General features: G+C 50.7%; 1 protein-coding gene across 1 annotated transcript in view; it reads left to right on the top strand.

Annotated features, from left to right (window-relative positions):
* The first annotated feature begins 905 nt into the window (after positions 1 to 905).
* The window catches only part of LMX1A (LIM homeobox transcription factor 1 alpha), a 152556-nt gene continuing 133046 nt past the window's right edge, over positions 906 to 20415 (top strand). The window contains exons 1-3 of the mRNA XM_077886553.1: positions 906 to 977; positions 1399 to 1496; positions 3778 to 3964. Coding sequence (XP_077742679.1) covers positions 1421 to 1496; positions 3778 to 3964 — 263 coding nt within the window. The 5' untranslated portion in view covers positions 906 to 977; positions 1399 to 1420. The remainder of the gene's footprint in view (positions 978 to 1398; positions 1497 to 3777; positions 3965 to 20415) is intronic.

Below are 20415 nucleotides of genomic sequence, written 5' to 3'. Positions count from 1 at the left end.
GCCCCGGCTGCAGGAGCAGGGGGACTGGGGGGCTCGGGGGTGTGGGCGCCCCCCCCCCACCGCCCCCCGCAGGCCATCGCACACCTCCGGCAGCTCCCCCAGGCTTCCGAGGGCGCGCGGGGAGGGCCGCGGTGCCCGAGCGCCCGCGGCGGTGGAGAGCTGCCGGGGAGCCGGGGGCGCCCCGAGGGAGCCCCGAGGGAGCCCCGAGGGAGCCCCCGCACGTGGAGAGGAGGAAACTTTGCGCGGCTGCGAGGCGGCCGCGGCGAGCCGGGCCGGGGAAGGGAGCCCGGCGGCCGCTCCAGGGGCGCGCTCCCAGCCCGCCTCCCCGCGCACCCCACCCCTTCCCTCCGCCGCGCGCAGCGCCGCGGCCCCTGCGAGCTGCGGCCGGATCCGCCCCGGCGCAGCAGGGCCCGACTCGCACCCACGACCCCGGGCCTCCGCCCTCGCTCCCGGCCCCGGAGCGCCCCGGGCCTCCCCGCCGCCCCCCGGCAGCGACGCGGGCGGCCAGGACGCCCCGAGAAGGCCGGCCGCCCGCGGCCACGTCCCGGCCCGGCCCGCGCGCGCCGAGGAGCGGAGCCAGGGGCCGGCGCTCGCTCGGGCTCCCTCCCGGCCGCGCCGCCTGCAGCCCCGAGGGCCTCCGCCGGCCCCGGCCGCAGCTCCCCGCGGCGCCCGGCCGCCGCCTCCCGCCCCGGCCGCGGGGAGCGAGCTCGCCCACCAGGTAAGGACGGCTGCGCGCCGCAGGGCTCCGGCTCGGGCGGGCGTGTTTCGGAAAGTTGATTTGAAATGCGTCCAAGAGAGAGCAGGGCCAGCCGCGGCTCCTCCCCGAGGCGACTTCCCCGCTCCCGCAGACGTTCCCGGCACCGGCCGGCCGGCGGGAGGACCGCCCCGCGCGCCCCCAGCGGCTCTCGGCGCCCGGGGTCGGCGAGCAGGCGGGCGCGCTCCGGCTCGCTCTCCCGGCCCCGCCCGGGCCCCGGCAGGTGAGGGGCGCGAGGGGGAGCACCCACCCCACCCCTCGGTCCCGGCCTCCCCGCGGCGCTGGGTCCCCGCGGAGCCGTCCCTGGGGCCCGCAGGGGTGCAGGTCGGGGCGGAGTCGGACTCGGGATGGGGAACCGCGGCTGGGACCGCGCGAGGGTGTGCGGGGGGGCGGGGGGGCAGGGAAGGGGAAGCGCAGTTGGGGGGCGGAGGTCTCAGTACAAAACGCGTTGACTTCAAGTGAAATCAGATCACTCGGCAGTTCGCGGTGACTCGCCTCTGCTCCCACCCCACGTTGCTCTGGGCTGGACTCTCGTCCTGGGGACCCCGGGCACTCCCGCCGTGCTTTCCCAGGAGTGCGGCGGCCCCGGGCTCCCGGTCCCGGAGCGCACGGACCCCAGAAGCAGCGTTTCCTCTCCTCCGCAGGTCCTCCCGGCCCGGCCCGAACATGCTGGACGGCCTGAAGATGGAGGAGAACTTTCAAAGCGCCATCGAGACTTCGGCGTCCTTCTCGTCGCTGCTGGGTGAGTGTTCAGGCCGCGCGCCCCGGGGCGCACCCTCTTTGCACCGGACCCCAGCCCTGCAGCCCGGCTCGCCGGGACCCGGTCGGAGGAAAGGGACCCCGCGCGCCCCGCGCGCCCCGCGTCTGGCGCCCAGTGGAGCCCACGCGCCGTCTGTCCATCAGTCCCCGTGTGTCCTTCCTACCCCAAGCCGCCCCAAGGCCTCCCGCGCCGGGCACCGAATTCCCCAAAGCCGCGAGGGGCGGGCGAGATGGCTCGCGGGCGTCTGAGTGGCAAGTGATTAAAAATACCCAGGGCTGGGTTTTTAATCACGGAGCTGATGGACGCGTCGCAAATGCCGCCCGCTTCTCCGCGGCCTAGGGGCGAGCGCGGGGCAGCCGAGGCTCGCAGGCGCCCAAGTTCGAGGCGGCTTCTCGCCCCCTCCCTGCCCCCACCAGCTCCAGCCCGGGTCTCAGCCTCGGGCACGGCCGAAGGGCTTTTCCGGGCCGGTGGGCAGCGCAGCGCGGGGATTAGCCCGCGCCGCAGGGCCCTCGCCTCGGTTTTAATTAACTGGAGCCGGACCTCGAGGCCGGCGGGTCCCCCCTGCCTCCCGGATCCTTCTGCAGCGACCGCGGAGGAGCCGCGAGCCAAGGGCCTCGAAAGCGCGTCCACGCGCGCGGGTCCTGCTGACCTGAGGCCAGGGATTCGCAACCCCACCTCCCACCCCGACCTGGGTGCTTCTCGGGTGTTTTACTATTTTAGCGGGAGGGGTTTTCGTTTTGTCATTTAAACCTCTTGCCTCCTCCCGGCATTCGGAACCGCTAGAGCCGGGAGGTGATGGTGATGAGACTGGAGACGGTTCGGCTGAGAAACCACATCCAGGGAGGACCCCCCACCATCCCCAGCTGAAACGAAATCCCGGGCGCACTGCGTTCCCTCCTTTCAACCGGGTTTGCGGAAACTTCTCGACTCCGTCCAGCGTCGGAAGAGCGTGGGGGGGTGTCCCCCTCCGCAGCTGGCATTGCCCTGGCACGGAGCGCGCGCGACCTTGTGCCCACAGCGCGCGTCGCGGCTCCCAGTGTGCGCTCCGCGGCTCCCACCGCCCGGGTCCCGGCCCTGAACGCCGAGACAGGACAATTTTACAACTGAAAACTATCTTTTCTACTTTTCTGAGTCCTCCCCTGCGCGCCCCAAGGCGACAGGCTCCACTCAAGAGCTGGTGGCAGGATCCCCCCCGGGGGGCGGGGGAGAACCACAAGAGTGTCGCGAGGAAATGGGGAAGGGTCAGGCCCTTTGGGACACCACGCGCAAGAGTATTGTTATCAGGGGACATAGGCCTTCTTTAAATAGCTGTGAAATGTGCCGACAAAAGCGGCCAAGTGTTCCCCCATCCTAAAAATAGGGCATTCCCCACCCCCCACAAAATAGAGGAACAAAACAGACAAAAGTCCAAAGGGTAGGGTAGAGAGGATTCCCTCTTTCCGCGGAGTGGGTTTGGGGTGGGTGCAAAATCGCAAGCGCTGCAGCTGAGTCGGCCGGATTCCCGGAATTCCCGCAGCATCTCCGCGCCCTGCTTCTTTCCTCTTTTTTTTTTTTTTTCCTCTTCTATTTTGATGCGTCTTAATTATTTATATGTGTACGTACGAAAATACACATAAAATCCTCCGTTTAAACCCACCTGCAATTTGTACTCCGGCCAAGGCACAGCACTTTGGGGGTTCATTGCTTTTTTTTCCACAGTACTGAGTTTGCCTGGAGCCAGACGGTATTTTTCTGTATGCCTGAGACTTTTTAGGAAGAAAATAAAAGTTTTAAAGCTTTCCCTCAGAAAATACAACAGAAATTGCATTTTAGCAAAAAGACAAGACCAATCCTCCAAAATTCTTTTTATAGACTCACAAATTTAATATTAAAAGAGACAAGCAGGGTGAGTGACTTAATGCTTAGGTGATAAAGGTGGGAGCGCAAATTTATTTGTAGTGTAATTGTACGGGATGTGCGCTCCTTTGCGCGAATACCTGAGTAGGTTGGATCATTAAGGCCGCTTATTGATTTCCGCCCCTTCCCATATAGGAGAATTTGAACTTTCCCATAGAGTCGCTGTTTTATTAGAAACAACACCTGGTTTGATTTTTCTCTGTTTTCCAAAACTCGGTTTGGTTGATTAGCAGGGATGGGGGGTTTTCCGGGATGGGAGCGCGGGTTGCAGGGTGGGGGGTGGAATCGGCGGGTGTAGGATTGATCGGAGTGTGGCCGGGGTGCTGAGCCGGCGCGGTTGACCCGCGAACGTCTGTTGCTGCTGCAGGCAGAGCGGTGAGCCCCAAGTCTGTCTGCGAGGGCTGTCAACGGGTCATCTCGGACAGGTTTCTGCTGCGGCTCAACGACAGCTTCTGGCACGAGCAGTGCGTGCAGTGCGCCTCCTGCAAAGAGCCCCTGGAGACCACCTGCTTCTACCGGGACAAGAAGCTCTACTGCAAGTACGACTACGAGAAGTAAGTGATCGCGCCGCCGGAGCGCGCCCCCCGCACCCGCGCACCCAGAGGCGCGTTCACCCGCAGGCGGTGCGCTCCCCGGGGCCGCAGAGACGCGCGCGCTGCGCCCTCCCCGGGCGGCCCCGCTGGCGTGCCGGCCTCCCAGGCGCCCTCCCGGACTCGGCTGATCCCGGGGGACACACCTCTGTGCGCGCTCCGACCCACCCGGCTCGTTCCCGCCGCTCCCCTTCTCTGGGGTGCCCCGCGGGCTGCCGGCGGCCAGGTCTCCTGGGGGGGCGCCCACGCCGTCGCACCCACGTGTCTGCGCCCCCCGCGCGCTGGGATGGGAGCAAGCCGTGCGGCTTCAGCTCCCGCGGCCTCCGTCGCGGCCCGTCCCCTGTGCGCATCTGTCCACGGGCGTCCCGACAGCCGGGGCTCAGCAATGCTGCTTCCTCTGCGCTCTGCGCACACCCCGTTTGCCTTTGCTCTCCATGATGCCCCGGACCCCTTCTTCTCCGCCCAGAGTCTCCAAAACCCTGGGGGCACAGGGGCCCTTAGGCCAGAAGCGCGGCCTGGTCTGAGGCCCCCTCCTCCCTTGCACGCCTCCCCTCCCCCGAATCCCCCGTGGGGGTGTGCACCGCAGCCCCGCACCGGATTCACTTCTCTCCAGCCGAGGTGAACGTTCTGGGGTGTTCTGAGAATTAGTTGGCAGGTATTTAAGCAAGTAGATTATTTGGAATCTCGATTTCTGTAATGCCTTAAAGCCTGGATGCGGCCGGGAGTGGGAGTTAGAAGGATTTCCTGGTTCTCGCCAGGCAGGCCCAGAGTTGCTTAGTGGGTCCATGGAGAAGGGGAATTGCTTTTCCTTGCAAGAGCGGCTAGTTCACGGGGACACTGGCTTCGCAAAGCTGATCACGCACGGTTTGGAGGAAAATGCAGCCGAACGCAGGCCTGTGTGTGTGTGTGTGTGTGTTTTTGCACACGAGGATTGGTGTGTATGGCCAAGGGGCCGCGCGTGCGTGCACAGAATTCCGAATGTGTTACTGGTGAATAAGACAGCAGTAGGTGAGGATAATCGAAGGAGGGGCAGTGTGCACGAAAAGCAGCTCCTATCACGGTATTCAAAACACAGCCAAGGGGTGTGTGTGTGTGTAAGTCTCCTTGTAGCAAGAACAACAACAAAAAACGCTGAGAAAAACCAGAAGTGTCTTCCTTTCTGTGTTGCCTGGGCTATGAGGGTTACTGAAAGCTGGCGAAGCTCATACCCAGTGACCACACACACGCACACAATCTTTTTTTTGGCCGCAAAGGGCTCTTTTGCCCACCATATACTTGAGCTTTGCCCTCCTGTGGAAGGGGTCCTGGGCCTGGATGCTGGTTTTGAAAAGATAACTTTGCATCTTTAGCCCTAAAAAAGAATCCATGTTCGGTTTTGGATGAGTTGGACAATACAGAAACGTATAAAGAAATGAAAACACATGACCACTTTACAAAGTGGTAATTATGGTTAACATTTTTTAAAGAAGACATGCCTGTATCCGTTCTTGGTTGTCTGTTTGTTGCCACAGTGTCTGAGTGAAAAGTGCAATTTTTAGGGAATTAAGCAGATTTCGCCCACAGAACTTCAAGTATCACCTTTGGATAAAGCTTCTGGTGGATTGCTCGCTTCCCCCCTCCTCCCCCCACCCGCCCTCTCCTGCTTTTCATCTGAAGGTTTTGGGATTGTGTAGACCCAATCTTTATCTTTCTGCTTATAGATTACTGAAATGTCCACATCCTTCAGGCACAACACTAGCGAATTCAAAAGTATTGGAGCTTAGGAAAGGATTTGGGTTGTGAATTTCTATTCTGTTTGTTAAAAAAAAAAAAAAATCACGAATCAAAGAAGGCTTAAGGGTCAACACAGCTGTCTGGCCAGTCAGATCTTCTTTAAGGAAGTCAGGCTGTGTCAAGAGGGGAAGAAACAGTTGTTGTAAAGTACTTAACACAACAATGTCCCCTCCATTTCAGCCTCCCAGGTTTGGTGCAGTTTGGGCTTATTAGCCTACTAGGGTCAGTTCTCCTCTCTCACAGCTATTTCTGCAAAGGGAAAATTGCAGGGATCAACTTGCCAGCTGTTGGCCAGAACCAAAAAGATTTTGTAGAGGAGCATGAGCTGCATTGTTCAGAGAGGTGTTGATGTTACAATGAGGGGTTTTCGTTTTAATTTTAACGTCTATTTCGGAAACACATGTGCAAAAAATGGAGTTGTTTGCACTCGTTAGCTCAATGCACACTATCACCACGGGTCTGTGCCCGGCCTCTCTCTCTCTCTCTCTTTTTTTAAAAGGATGACTTTTATTCCTAGTTTCTCTTCCGTTCCCCATCCCAATCCCAGCCTTCTTCAAAACAAAATGGGGTTTTAATACATCTGATCGTCTTAACGGCATTAGCATGCATGGTGGTTGCTGGGTTGGTTTGTTTCAAAATTAGGCTCAAGACAGATTCCTTTAATCAGCCAGCTGTTACCAAGCTTCTCGCGGCAAGGCATTGGGCTGTGGGATGAGAGGCTGTGAGACCGAGTCCCAGCTGCCTTCAGGGGGCTTGTAACCCGGCCCTATTGCCTTTCTGTATTCTCCCAACTATGGAGCATTTCTTAGAAGCCTCCTCTAAGGGCAGGACTAGGTGTTGCCCAGAAGCTCTCCTGAATGACCAGATCTTTATCCTCCAGAGGGTCAATTCAGCTGCAGATAATCACCGTGAGACAGGCACAGCACGTTTCCTCTTTAACGAATTGATCATTTAAGAATAATTTTGCCCTTTCGAGTGGGTCTTTTTAAAATCTGAGGCCCAGGCGAGGCAAACAGAGGGAGGACGGAAAAGAGGTGGAGGTGAGGCAGTGGGGCAGCGTGGGGGTAAATGAGGAAGCACATCATGAAGATTCGGGGCTGGTGTGCCCTGCTTTCCAAATTCGCCAAGTGTAAATGCTATTCCTTCATGTTAAGATCAAAGAATGTATAGCCAATGTGCAGTCTCCAGGGACGGTCATACACATAAAACATAATATTAACAAGGGGAGTTTATTGTATTTGTTTTAGCCATTTATATGTGCTTTTTCAGGCTGTGGGCAGTTTTGCATTTGAATTATTAGCTGCCTATTCGTGGTGTCAGGTGGCCAGCTAAAAAGGTGAAAATTCTACTCCATCAGCTAGTGGCTTCACCTTCTTGGTGTCAAACACCAAATTTGTCTAATTAAAAAAAAATGGAATTGACAGTGGCATCTGAGACACAGCCATTTGTTTAAGACTTCAGGATGTTTTGTTAAATATTTGTCTCGTACACTATGACACCCTCAGGAGTAATTTATCTTCTGATCATCCAAAACAAATAAGCATTTAAGGCGGAGCGCAGAACACTGATTTATGAATGTCCATAGGAATTAAGAGCTGGAGGTGGTCTTTTGGTGCATGACAAGTCATCAGAGAAAAATAACTCGTTAGGTGGGGCGATATGCTTATGGTACTGCTGAAGCTGTACCAAGTGATGTAAAATAGGAGGATCCTCTAGGTATGGATGTTTAAAGACTGGATTCAAAGGTTTTCAGTATTCCTGAAAGTTAGCAGACAACCAAAATATTTTCCAGCCTAGGGGACTTCTATTTATATAACTGTTGTTCCCTATTTAACTGAGTCCTCTGTGATCTGGGTAGTTTGGAGATTTCCCTGAATTTGTTCCAAACAAATACTGTAGTTGGACTGTGGCTGGAGACAGAAGAGGCTGCTGAATAACGGGAATGTGGTAATACAATAGATAATTAAGCCTTCTGGAAGGGATCCCACATTTAAATCAAGTTTATATTGTTTCTTTCATGTGCCTGGCAGCTCGGTGCGTCAGCCGGGGCCCTCTCCCCTCACATATGAAGTTTATCATTATCCCCTAGATTGTTCTGGACATCCTAGGAGCAGAGTGGGATAGTTCTGCTGTCATCAGGGCTGTTCTCATAACATCACAACTCCCCACATGTCAGCAAATCCCAGGCCTTGCGAGACCTTTCCTCAGAGGGCCGGTCCATGTTTTCTCCCCTTTCTTTTGGAGCAGACCAATTTTCTGAAGAAAGGGACTAAAATGGGGGCAAAGTGGATATCACATTTAGAGTCGTCTCTATCTTGCCTTGGACCTGCTGATTGGCAGCCCCTCGGAGATGATGGCCGAGGTAATGATCTCTATTAGGACCAGTAACGAACTAATTCTGCGTTTTGTCAAAGTGTAGCGTAGGATGTGAGTATGTGTGTGTGTGCGGGGAGGAGAATTCGTTTAGTCTTATATTCCTGTGACATTACTTGGAGATCAAAATGGGGCATGCAGCTACTCATAAAAGGAGCCCAGAGATGAAATTACAGAGGCAGTTGTTAGATTTTTGCTGTACTTACTTTATCTTTTGCTGGCCCGGCTCCTGGCATAATAAAATGTAAGGAATATAAAAATCAAACACAGCTAGGTAATAAATTGATGTCTGCATTAAATTGCAGGGGGGTTTAGCTCGGGATAAGCACTGTCCACGGGCTGTGGCTGTGTGTTGATGCAGGCCGAGTAATCTCTTTTTTTATTTAGTGGGTGATTGGAAACAGTCCTTGCTCAGAGGTGTTTTCTCTTTTTATATGTATTGGTCCCTGGGTAGGACTTCCTTGGAATCTCAGACTTAAAATTTTGAAATAAAATTAGACAGCACAAGTAGATATTAATAGTATTCTGGGAATTGCATATGAACAATGCTTTTCAGAGCAGGGTTGTGGGATTCTTTTGATCCTTACATAAATGGAGCACATTATAAAAAGTTATTTATCCAGTCCAGTGTTGCATACTGTAGAGTCCTGGAACTTTTGTCATCCACCTAGCTACTAAGGACTTGCTTTTGCTTTCAGGTTTCAGTGACCAGAGCTTTTCTGAAAGCTCATCGTTTGTCTTGCTTTTCAGTTTCATTTTTCTAATTTATAGCTTTTTGTATTCGCCGAAATGCTGTTACTGATTTTAGAGAGGCCTCGTCACCGTTGCTTTTTCATTCTGGAAAATTTTTTTGGAGGTCATGAGCAGGTACTGTTTCTCTAGTGAGAACAATTTCCATTTCTTGAATTATCAGATAATTATTCTTTTCGGTCAAAGAAATCATTGGGGTCATAGCGTTTCGAAGTGAGAAAAGAGACGGGGATTTAAGATACGCGTTATACTATCAGAAATTTGGTAAAGCTCCTTAGAGCCAATGCCCATACAACACGTCATTGTTGAATCACGTCAAGTTCAAAATAACCCATATTGAATCCCGTCCACTTGATTGTTCAGTACAATGGGAGTGAACTGGGCGGGGGGGGGGGGGCGGGCGGGGGGGTGAACTATGGAAGGAAAATATGCACTCGCATGGGAAGATGTAAAAACAATTTCTGCCACAACTGTGAACTCTTAGTCCTATTTGAGTGCTTTTCAAAAAATTTTAATTTATTTTTAATTATTTTATTTAAAAAAAGATTTTATTTATTTATTCATGAGAGACACCTAGAGAGGGTCAGAGACACAGGCAGAGGCAGAAGCAGGCTGCCCGCGGAGATCCCGATGCAGGACTCGATCCCAGGACCCCGGGATCACAACCTGAGCCGAGGGCAGAGGCTCAACCACTGAGCCACCTGAATTATTATTATTATTTTTAATATCTTTCTAACATGGATTTTTCAATGTCCTTTCACATCTTCAGAGGGGAGTTCTTAGTAAGCCACTTGCGGGCTGAGATGGGAGGATTGGGGGCTGCCGAGGTGGAGGGCCGCTCACACCCTCTGCACGGAGCAGAGGGGTCCCTGTCCTGGGAGGGCCCTGTCCTCTTTTCAGCAGGCCTGAGGCCACCCCCTAGGAACCCCTGTGTTTTTCTGAAAGTCTCTTAGTGACATGTAGACCAGTGTTATTGCCAGCAGCCTTTGCAGATTTGGTTTGGGAGAGTTGGTGATTTTAGGAGCCAAACGTAGCAAAAGTTCTGAAGGAAGTAACATTTGAGGGCAGGAGAAAAGAGGCCCTTCCCTCCCGTGTGCCTGTTTTACTGGGACCTATGGGGAAATGGGCCAGCCGTGCCTTGGGATTTTACATCATCTCCTCAGTCTTTTTGACTCGCACGATGTGGGATGTTTAAGTCCATTCATCACAATTAGAATTAGTTATGTTATCGCTGACCGACGTCGGCTGCCGCTTTGTGTCTCTTTGTCATATATTAAATGAAACTCAGCCAACCGCCTTGCTGAAATGAAGCGGACACCTTCCAAATGTCAAATTGTTATTTGAGTCGAGCACAATGATCTGTCTCTATATTTTTAACCAAGACGAAATTAATAAAATTGCTATGGCCCTGGCATTAATTAGCGGGAGGATTAGAGCTGTATGGGCTAAAAAGGAGGTGTAAACACTGTAATCTTGCTACATGTTTGTTTTCACACTACTGAAAATAAATAAAATGAGACTTAGGATAGGGATTAAGTTTCTTTTGGCATTACACAGCAGATTCGATCGGAATGCAGCAGGAACACTGAAGTATTAGCAAGGCATGATGGAAGGAATACAACCGTGGCCCTCAGTCAGTTTCCCACCTTGTGTGTATGCTTGCTCCCATCACAGATGACCCCATCTGGGTAGTTAGACAAAGATTTTTAAAACCTATCTCCGTGCCGTTCTTCTCACTGGCGCATCAAGGCAGCCGAGTCATCTGGAGAGCTTGTCACCTGGCTGCCATGCTTGAATTAGCCAGAGTTGCAGGAAACCATTGCCAGATTCCCCATTAGTGCACCATAATGTCACAACAACTAAAAATACAAAATGGACTGTGCTTTTCCTTAGTCCTCTAGCTGAAGCTCCACAGGAGAGTTTGGTCTCTGCCGGCCTTTCCAGATTCCAGTTTGGGGATCCTATTTTTGGATAACAGTAAATACGTCTGGCTTTACTGACTCCAGTGTCTCCCTGCCCTATTAGATTTGTGTTTTATCATTATTATCCTGTAATGGACAAGCCCTGATAGATGTCTGGCCACTATGGATGGGCCTACCTTGGCTGACAGGCCCAATTAAACTCTGTGTGTATAACAAATATCTTCAGCGTCCAGCGTTGCTGGGAATGGACCCCATGCGTTATCTGGTGTTCACATCTGGCCCCGTCCCATTCTGCCTCCCCCTCACTCCCCTATGCCCTGTGGAATTCTAGTAACTTGACTCTTGCCAGCATCAGATCTTACTTAAATACCATCTCATCAACTGCCTCATTTTTTTCCCCAGGCCATCCTTATGGACCATTAGTCCTCTTTTGATTTGCTCACGTGGAGGAAACAAATTAGTCTTCTGTGGATGCAGAAGTCAGAGAGTCCTGTCACATGGCCACCCAGTTATAGAGCAGGGCTCCGCTCAGCAGTTGGCAAGGGGCATACCCCTCAGGTTTGCATGATGCCATGACCATCGATTGCTCTTTGGGTGACCATGTAGGCACCCCTGAACATCCTCTGAGTGTGCCTGGTACCTCCGTAGATGCCGCTGTACGTCCTGCCACTCTAGATGGATGTTTTTTTGGGAGGGAGGGTGGTCAGAGAAGTGCCTGAGCCTGATGCTGTCACCAGTAAATCAGAAGGAGTTATTAGGTGGGAAGCCCGGCTGGCATTCTGCTAGGAGGTAAACACACCATTCAATCCCAGCTTCTTGCTGTTTCTCTGGACATGGCCTCTCTCCAGCCTGGAAAGAACCATCCTTTATCTCTGGAGCATCAGGTTCTGCTGCTGCAGCGGGGAGGGATCTTTCCAGCAGCCTCCTCTCCGGTTCCATGGGGCCCTTTGGCCACACCAAAGCCACGCCTTGACTCAGTTCTGGTGCCTCCTCCCCATCGAGCCTCAGGAACCTTTAAAAGGATTTTTGAAAACAAAACAAAACAAAACACCCCCTCCTGAACTCCAGATTAGCCTCTTAAGCTCATTAAAGTTCCTTTAAATACCAAAATGTTGGGCTCCTGGGGACTATCCCCCCAAACCATATTTTCATTCTTCACATTGTTGTCATTCACTGTGCAGCAGATTAAGGGCAGCTCTCTCTGGGCCCAGAAACGGTCCCCTCTCTCTCTCTGCAGGAGGGTCCAAATATGTCTTTGTTTGAGTACCTCAATAGCCTGAACCTAACTAAGGAGGAGCCAATGTCGGCTTGGCCTGGGGGCCCCCAGCTCCACGCTGGAGAAGAGGTTGATGTCTTTGGAGAATAAGATGGGGCCCCAGACGGGGAGTGGGCAGTTGAGTGGAGAAGACGTGGCTTGTACAATTTTCAGGAGCTGGGTCTCCACTGGGTCCTCTCCTGGTCCCTAGAGAGGCCCGGGATGGATGAGCACTCCAGTGGCCTGGATTTCAAGGGCCCTCCTTGGCCTAGAGAATGAGGCTGGTCTGGGGAGCCCCCTTTGTGGGACCCAGCAGAAACGCTGGAGCCCAGTTTCTGTTCTTCCCCTAGGCGTTGGTGGACTGTCACAGGTCAGAGGTGGATTTTTATGGCCATACCTGCCTTTTGCCTGATGCTCCTCCCTCTTTACTTCGTCATGCCTCTTTTCCAAGGAGCCTCCTTAATACACCCACCCCCTCTTTGTCATTTCAGGCTTCCTTCCCTAAAGCTGGCTCTTGGAGAGAGCTTTCTGGTTTTGACAGTGGAACAAATCCTTTTTAACATAACCATCGAGAGAGTTTCCTCCCCTGCTGCTGGCTCCCCTCACCCCTTCTCCTCCTGCCCCTCCTCACATTGTAGCAGGGATTCCTTTGTGCCCCGGGGACAGTGATGGCCGCCATCTTCACAGGAATGGAGCCTGAGCTCCTCAGAGATGAAAACCAGTTGGCAGTGCCATGGGGTATTCTTTGGAAACCCAAAGAAGAAGAACATTCCAGAAGACCCTCCCTTGCATTTCTTTGGCAGGAGTGTTTGCCTGGTCCCCATGCCTCTGTTTCCCCTGGGGGCTCTATGTATCTGGCATCCCTAGATTCAACCAGGGCACTACTTTCTACAAGTCCAGTTTCAAGATCGCAGCTCAGACTTGCCCTCTTGCTTATCTTGTGCTCCGAACCCATCTTGTGACCTTTGAAATTTCATATTATCTTGTGTACAGGCTAGTGCCTGGTCTTAGCTATCTGTCAAACGGGGCAGGCTATTATGAAATAATTCACATTGGGATGCACATGAGAATGTGGTGTTCTTTCCAAGATACTTTTTAACTCGAAGGGTGTTTAGTCGAAAAGGAATGATGACCCAACAGTAGAGTTTGAGGTCCTAGAGTGGGACCAGCAGAGGAGATGATCTTGGACTGGAGGCAGGTAATGCTTCGTAGGGTGCCTTCCTGTCTGTGTGTAAGGCTGGTTGGGATTACACACCCGCTCCTTTTTTCTGGGTTTTATTTTCTCTACACTCTGCTGTTGGCTGGGGTCTTCCTTTTAAAAAATCCACATCCATAGATGGAAGGGGTTGGACAGGTGGGCGAGCATGGTTTGGGCACTGCATAACTCCCTCCATTACTGGAAAAATAACTGGAAACACATGTTCTATTGTCAAGAGATGTCCAAGGCACACTGTCTTCATCTGTACCAAGGAATGTGCTAACAACCTCATAGCGTTATTGTGAGAATTAAATAAGAAAATGAACATGAAAAGCTTTTTGGTAAAATACAAAGAACTAGACAAGGTTGGATATTATTGTTGATTTTTTTTTATAGGAATAAGAGGATACGGATTCTCTGGAGCTGTGCATGATAACTCTGAGTGCTGTCTAGGTGGTTAAGAGCCTAGATTGTGAAGGCAGGGTGTCTGGGATCACGTCCTTGCTCTGTTGCTCACCAGCCGTTTCCGTGGGCAAGGGTCTTACTTTCTCAGTGCTGGTTTCCTCTCCCTAAAATGGGGATAATGATAGTACCAACCTCATAGGGTCATTGGGTTAATATTTATAAAGTGTGCAGGTCCATGCTTGGCTTGTAGGAATTGCCCTAAAAGGATGTGTGGACAAAAACGTATCCTTTTCCATTTTCAAGAGCCCCTTGCCTGTATTATCTTGATTGGACCTCACAACAATTTTAAAAGTCAGATAAGGAGAGTTTTTTTTCTTCCCCCTGAATTTTATTGCTAAGAAACTGAGGCTCAGAGAGGTTAAGAACTTGCCCAAGGTCACGCTGTTGGTAAAGAGGGAAGCTGGGATGCTGTTCCCAGCCGCTGACTCCTGGTCCAATGGCCTTTCCTCTAAATCACACCATCTGCTGCTTGAATTCTGGTGTTCACACCCCAGTGAGATCACAATTCTCAGTTTGTCCTGTTGAACCAGCTCTTGGAAAACAAGTCCCCACCTGCTAGATACTTGAGCTTTTGGGCAGCCTTCTGACGGTCAGCTGTTTCTATGTTCCGTGGTTTTGAAGGAAGTTTTTTGGATTTGGGGATTGCCTGAGTGTGTATGTGTATGTGTGTGTGTGTGTGTGTGTGTGTTTGTGTGTGTGTGTGTGAGAGAGAGAGAGAGAGAGAGAGAGAGAGAAAGCTGCTAGCATACACTCATCGCACTCCTGTTTATCAGACTCCACGCCCACAAAGCCATCCTGCCGCCATCTTTTCCGGTCCCATTCCATCTGCATTGGTCTCCGTTGTTCCTCTAGCTTAGCTGTTCTTCCCCCACCGGAAGAATGACAAAAAGGCAGACAAGCATCCATTTTTCTCTCTCTCCAGCTCCCACAGTTTGCTATTGGTGGCTTGTTCTGGGAGCCTGTCTGCACATTTGGCAGCAGAACTGTTAAATATCAGATCTGGAGCCTTCCAAACATAACTTCCATTGGGACTAGCCAGCAGCTGTCCATCCATTCCTTGCATAACCCCTTTCCAAGGTTTCTTCTGAACTGTGTTGTATTTTCAAGTGAGCCTCAGCCTCAGCTAGAAAAGATCCCGCTGTGCCCTGGAATGAGGCTGGTTTGCAGAACTGTTGATTCCTTCTTGTTTATGACTTGGCCTGGCCGGATCAAAAAAGGGGATAATGGAATATTGGCTTTTAAGGAAATTAAGTATTCCTGTATGGCTTTACTTCACTCACCAGCGCTGACACTTGGTTCACTTAAAACTAGTTCCAGTCAATTTTAGGGAGATGGAATGTACGCGTGAATTTAATTTCTGTAAAGTGACGTGTAACGAAACTAGAGATTTCAGGTAAAACAGCAGTAACTGGAATCCACTTTATCTGGTTGTATGTGGATTTCTCAAATTGAGAATTAAATGGAATCTTATCAACCATTGGTTTATTAATTAAATCACTTGTTCATTCATTTCATCATCAGCCAGACTTACTAAATTCCTCTATGTGCTAGGTATGTAAAAAATGAGCAAAATGGAGCATTGATGTGTTAACAGTCTAGTAGAGACTGCTTAGAGGCTTAAATTAAACAGAGGCCTAAGAGAAGAGTGAGATTGTTAAGAGTGACATGGCCTGTTGGACAGAGAGCCCACTGACTTAAGTCCCTTGGTTCTGTATTACTCTGTGCTATTCGTGATCTTATTACTGCTTGTCACAACATGAAGGATATATTTATTTGTTGCTTTGTGGCCTATGTTACTAGGTCATAAACTCTGTGAGGGCTGAGACCTTCCTGTTTTTGTTTTGTGTTATTTCTTGAGACCTGTATCTCAGCATCTTGCATGGGACCTGACACATAGCAGGCATTAGACAAATGTATGTTGGTAGAATGGATAAACTCATCAACAGGTAGCTTTCTTGGGGTTGTTATAAAAGATTCATGGAAGAGGTAATAAACTAATAAATAAAGGCATATTTCAAATCGTGGTAAGCACCAAGAAGCAAATGAAAATAGTACATAGTAATACAGAACCAAGGAACACCACGCTTTAGGATATAGTATCATATAAATCATGAGAAGAGGGGAGTGCCCAAGGAGATACAACACAGAGTGGGAGAAGCACCTGCATTCAAGGAGCTCATCCTTGATGGGATGACACAGAGGCAGAGAATGCCGGGTGAGTGGATTTCTGGAAGACAACGCAGTGGTGGAGACTTTCCACAAGTAGGGCTACCTACTAGCTCTTGAAATTGGCAGCCATTGGTAACCTTATCAAGAGGTCATCAGAGGCATAGAGGGGATGGGACAGCATTTTAATGGGTTGTGGAGTAAAAAGTAGTTGACGTAACAGAGGGAGTGATATGACCAGCTCTTCTGAGAAGGTGGCTAGCAGAAGAAAGAGCAGAAGGAAATAAGGCAGTGCCGGAGGTGGAGCTAGAATGAAGGGAAGATGTCATAGGATGGGCTAGTTTTGAGCGTCCTTGATGGCTAAGATGACATTAGCCAGGAAAGGAAGGAGGCTGAGGATCCAGGAGAGAGGGCGGCCTCCAGTTGACAGAGGAGCAGCTAGCTGGGGGAAGGGTCAGGGACACATCTAGGGCACATAGAGTCTGGCCCTGCTCTCCTCTCTCCCAACCATTTACTCCCTTTGTCCTTTTCTGCCTGCCTCTGTAGATTAGCTGGAACTGACACCACGGAACAGAGGGTAGCAGAAGGTAGGCTGTCCCCCATCACTCCTCAGGTAGCTGCTGCAGATTCCCACATCGCTTCTTTCCCAAGGCTGCCTTTGTTCGTGGGCCCGAGGGGGCCAGCAGAGTGAGTCTCCAGCCTGTGTCCTCCTTCCTCACACACTAGTTGTCTTAGGGTGAACCTCACTGTCTGTCATCTTCCTGGCTCCACTTTTTACCCATCAATGGGTGACATTAATCATGTCACCTATTGCTTAATTTATCCATCCAACCCACATACATCTGACTCCATCAATGGAGTCACAACTCCATTTGGTTATAGTGTGGTCCGAGGTGTACACCGTGTGGCTGATTCCTCAGGACAGGTGTGCAAGCCTGCCCAGGCCCAGAGCTAGTCAGCTGTGCTTGGCAACTAGACCGTCCACATGCCTGGCAGTTGAAGGGGGCTTTTGCTTCCTGTGATACTCAGGAGCAACCTGAAGAAAAGGACCTCCAGAATGGGGACACCACCCCCCTCGTTGCCCAGGGTGGCCGGGTCTCTCCCCCTGGCTATCACTGTTTGTGGTCTCATTCACACGATTGGTTGGTATGGTAACTTTCTCAGACTGGAGTCTAGAGTGACCTGGAAGATGGCAGTGGGTTTTTCCAGAAGCCTTGGGCCATAATCCTGCCTTTGCCTCTGCTCTGGCTGGATAGGCCTGGGCAAATCACATAATCTCTTTGAGATCACACGGTTTGCCTCAGTGCCTTTCCCTTGAGCTCTCTCAGGTGTGGAGCATGATCGCAAACTGTCTGATGTGCGCAGGGAGGGAGTGGGAATGGTTTTGACAGGAATTTGGGGAGTGGTGCATGGAGAGGCGTGCAACTTTCCTTAGGTCTACGGCTGTCACATCCGTATGACTCTAGGAAAGAAAAAATAAGTGTCATCAGGGGTCCGAACTCTTCACTTAGAAGAAGGTTAAACTAAAATTGGTGCTACCAATGGAGCTGAGTGTTGTTCAATGGCTCTGCCTCTGTAGCCAGTAAATTCAGTGGGGAAAAAAGAAAATCCATGACAGGTTATTTGAGATCATAGACACCCAACTGATTCATGGAATGAGTTTTTCTACTCGTCACCTGGCTGTGGAGCTTGGTTTGGACTGAGCTTCACAGTGCCAGAAGGAAAAACTGTAATACACAGATTTCCAAACTTGATGATGTATCCCTTTTTCAGTTTCCCCGTTGACCATTAAAGAGCAAGGGCCAAATGGACCGCACTCTTCTAAGTGGCAACGTGGACACAGTGGGATTGTTGGAAAGCCATTAGTAGCCGAACCTAGTTAATCTCAGCTCAGGTAAATGCTCTTCCTCACTGGCCGCTTTCCCTCAGCTCAATTATTAAAGGATTAAAGGACTTCCCCGATGAGCTCCCTTAAAATTTTAATGATGTACAGTATTGTAAGGGGTTGGACTGTTACGACAAAATGATTCAGCTTTGCCGATAGTGGCAGAGAGTGAATCAGAGAGAAAAGAAGGTTCCGAAGCTTGTGTCAGCTGTAATAGGTAAGACCCGCCAGCGGTGAAGTCACATGTTGTGGTATCTGGGCAGCTCACATTCCTGACTTTTAACCAGATTGAGCCAATTTCTGGGGGCAAGATGGAGGGACAGTATGTCCTGCCTGAGGCCCCCCCCCATCCAAGTATACTTCTTCTTTCTTAGGGTTGGATAGTATTTTCAGGAGAAGCTGATGGCAAGATATGATTGTTTTATTGTAACTGTGTCTACGGGGGTCATTTGGTTCTCAGTGGTCCCTTTGAGCTTTCTTGAACATGAAGCATGGGCTTCAAGTTGTCCCCCCTTTTCTTGGTGTGTGTGTGGGGGCAGTAACATGTGTGCACACGTGCATGCACACACACGGGCACACTCTGTCCCCTTGTGTAACTGGGGGTATGCACATGTGGGGTCACGGGGACGAAATCAGAGGTGGGAATCTGTGGCCAGAGAACTGAGTCTGCACTTCTGAGTTTCTGTGGGGACCCAACCCATGTCAGACCCGTCAGTGTCAAGGGATAAATTCTGAGCTAAGAGCTGCAACCAAGCTTAAAATCCACGCATGCCAGTGCACGTGGGTGTTCTGGATATGCGGGTCTGCAGTGGGGAGGGCAGCGAGAGCTGAGTGGCTGGCACTGTCCAGGTTGGTGGCGTCCGTCTTAACTGCTACGTCTCCATGCACCTCGCTGACAGCCTAATTGATGAATCACTCAGCATTTAGAAGCCCTAGATTTCAAGGGTCATTTCTAATATTGAAACCCTATTTGGTATAGGATCTCTTTGTTTCTTGTTGTCTTTTTTTTTTTTTTAATCCCATTCCTTATTTGGTTGTTCTAAAGCTGGAGTTCAGATTATTATCATTTCCCCTGTTGGGTTTTCAACTTTCCTTCTAAGCGGTGCAGCTGTCTTGACTCAGTTTCTTTTCTCTCTGCTTGGAGTTTACCAGTTAATTAAGAATAGTGCTGTAGTTAGAGTAGGATTTAGAACTGTGGTCCTAACCCTGTTTCCGCCAGCCAGAAAGGTAAATTTTACGTCATTCACTCATTTACTTATTCAGTTGTATTTATTGAGGACCCACTACGTGCTAGATATCATTACAGGCTCTCGGGGGAGAGCCTTGAACAACAAAAAAGAGAAAATCCCTGACTTCATGGAACTTACCTTCTAGATGAGAAAGAAAACAGTAAAGAAACAAAATACACCCCCCACCCCCACTGCCACCACTGATACGCACAAGTTTGACTTTTCCTCCTACTCAAATATGTCTATTTAATGCTACAACCCACCCCTACCATCTCCACCACCCCATTATGTGTCTATATTTTCCCTTTTTCCAGCCACTAACCACCTCCTAGCATATGCTATAATTTACTTTTTTATTATGCCAATATATCATTTCCCCCATTAGCGTGTAAGCCTCATGAGAACAGAGCCTGGAACAGTTTTGCTTACTTGTCCAATGCCTGGAACATGATAGGGACCCTGAGCCCGCAGTGGAAGATTGGAGGGTGGGATTCATTGATAAAGCTGTCTCATAGCAGTGGTAAACAGAAGAGCAGACAGGAGGTGATTCCAGGGTATTCCCCCGAGCTGGGTACTTCACGGAATTGGAGAGGACGTGAGGGGAGAGGGGTCCATGGGAGCCGTGGGGGCAGCGAGAGTTTTCTTGGCTGTGGACAAGATCATGTATCTGCTTCCGAGCCCATCATTTTATTCCTGAAACACTTCCATAGAAGCCAGAAAGGAGGGGGAAAGGACACAAGTGAGTGAAAAATCCAGCAGTGTTGACACTTGGAGATGGTGTTTGGAGGAGAGGTTTCAAACCTGGGTTTTGCTTCAGGGTGTTCACGAGTCCCCTGAATTATTTTCTCAGATGTAGGAGTGTGTAGGTGTGTGTGTGCGAGCACATGCACTTGCATGCACAGGTGCACTTTTCTGGGTCTGTAGATTTTGTTAGATCCTAGAAGCTGCCTGTGATCCCCAAAGGGGTAAGAGTTAGTGATATGAAAGAAAGGAAAGTGTGAGGCACATTCTCGCATGGAGGTTATGGGCACGGATGGCAGAAAGTCGAACATACCTATCCCCCGCTTTCCCCACCCAGCACATGACAAGGGTTCAAATCTCCACTCTGTTACTTCGTAGATTAACCTCTGCGGAATCCGCCTCCTTATTTCTAAAAGGCAGAAACTATCTCTTTACATATGTTACAGGGATTAAAGATCACGTGTGTTCATACAGCATCTAGTAAAGATCCTCGGTCGATGGCAGCTAATTATACTAATAATTTACCCACTGATGTTCAGCACTGCCCACCAATTGTCGATTATGCCCATATGGGCAATTTTATTCTCATACCAGTGGTTTGTTTCTTTCATTACTTTTAAACCTCAGCATCACTTTTCTAAGAATTCTCAGTGGACGT

Source organism: Canis aureus, chromosome 38, assembly GCF_053574225.1.
Source record: "Canis aureus isolate CA01 chromosome 38, VMU_Caureus_v.1.0, whole genome shotgun sequence".
Lineage (NCBI taxonomy): Eukaryota > Metazoa > Chordata > Mammalia > Carnivora > Canidae > Canis > Canis aureus.
Note: the sequence above shows the minus strand (reverse complement) of the source record. Positions and strands in the feature narration are given on the sequence as shown.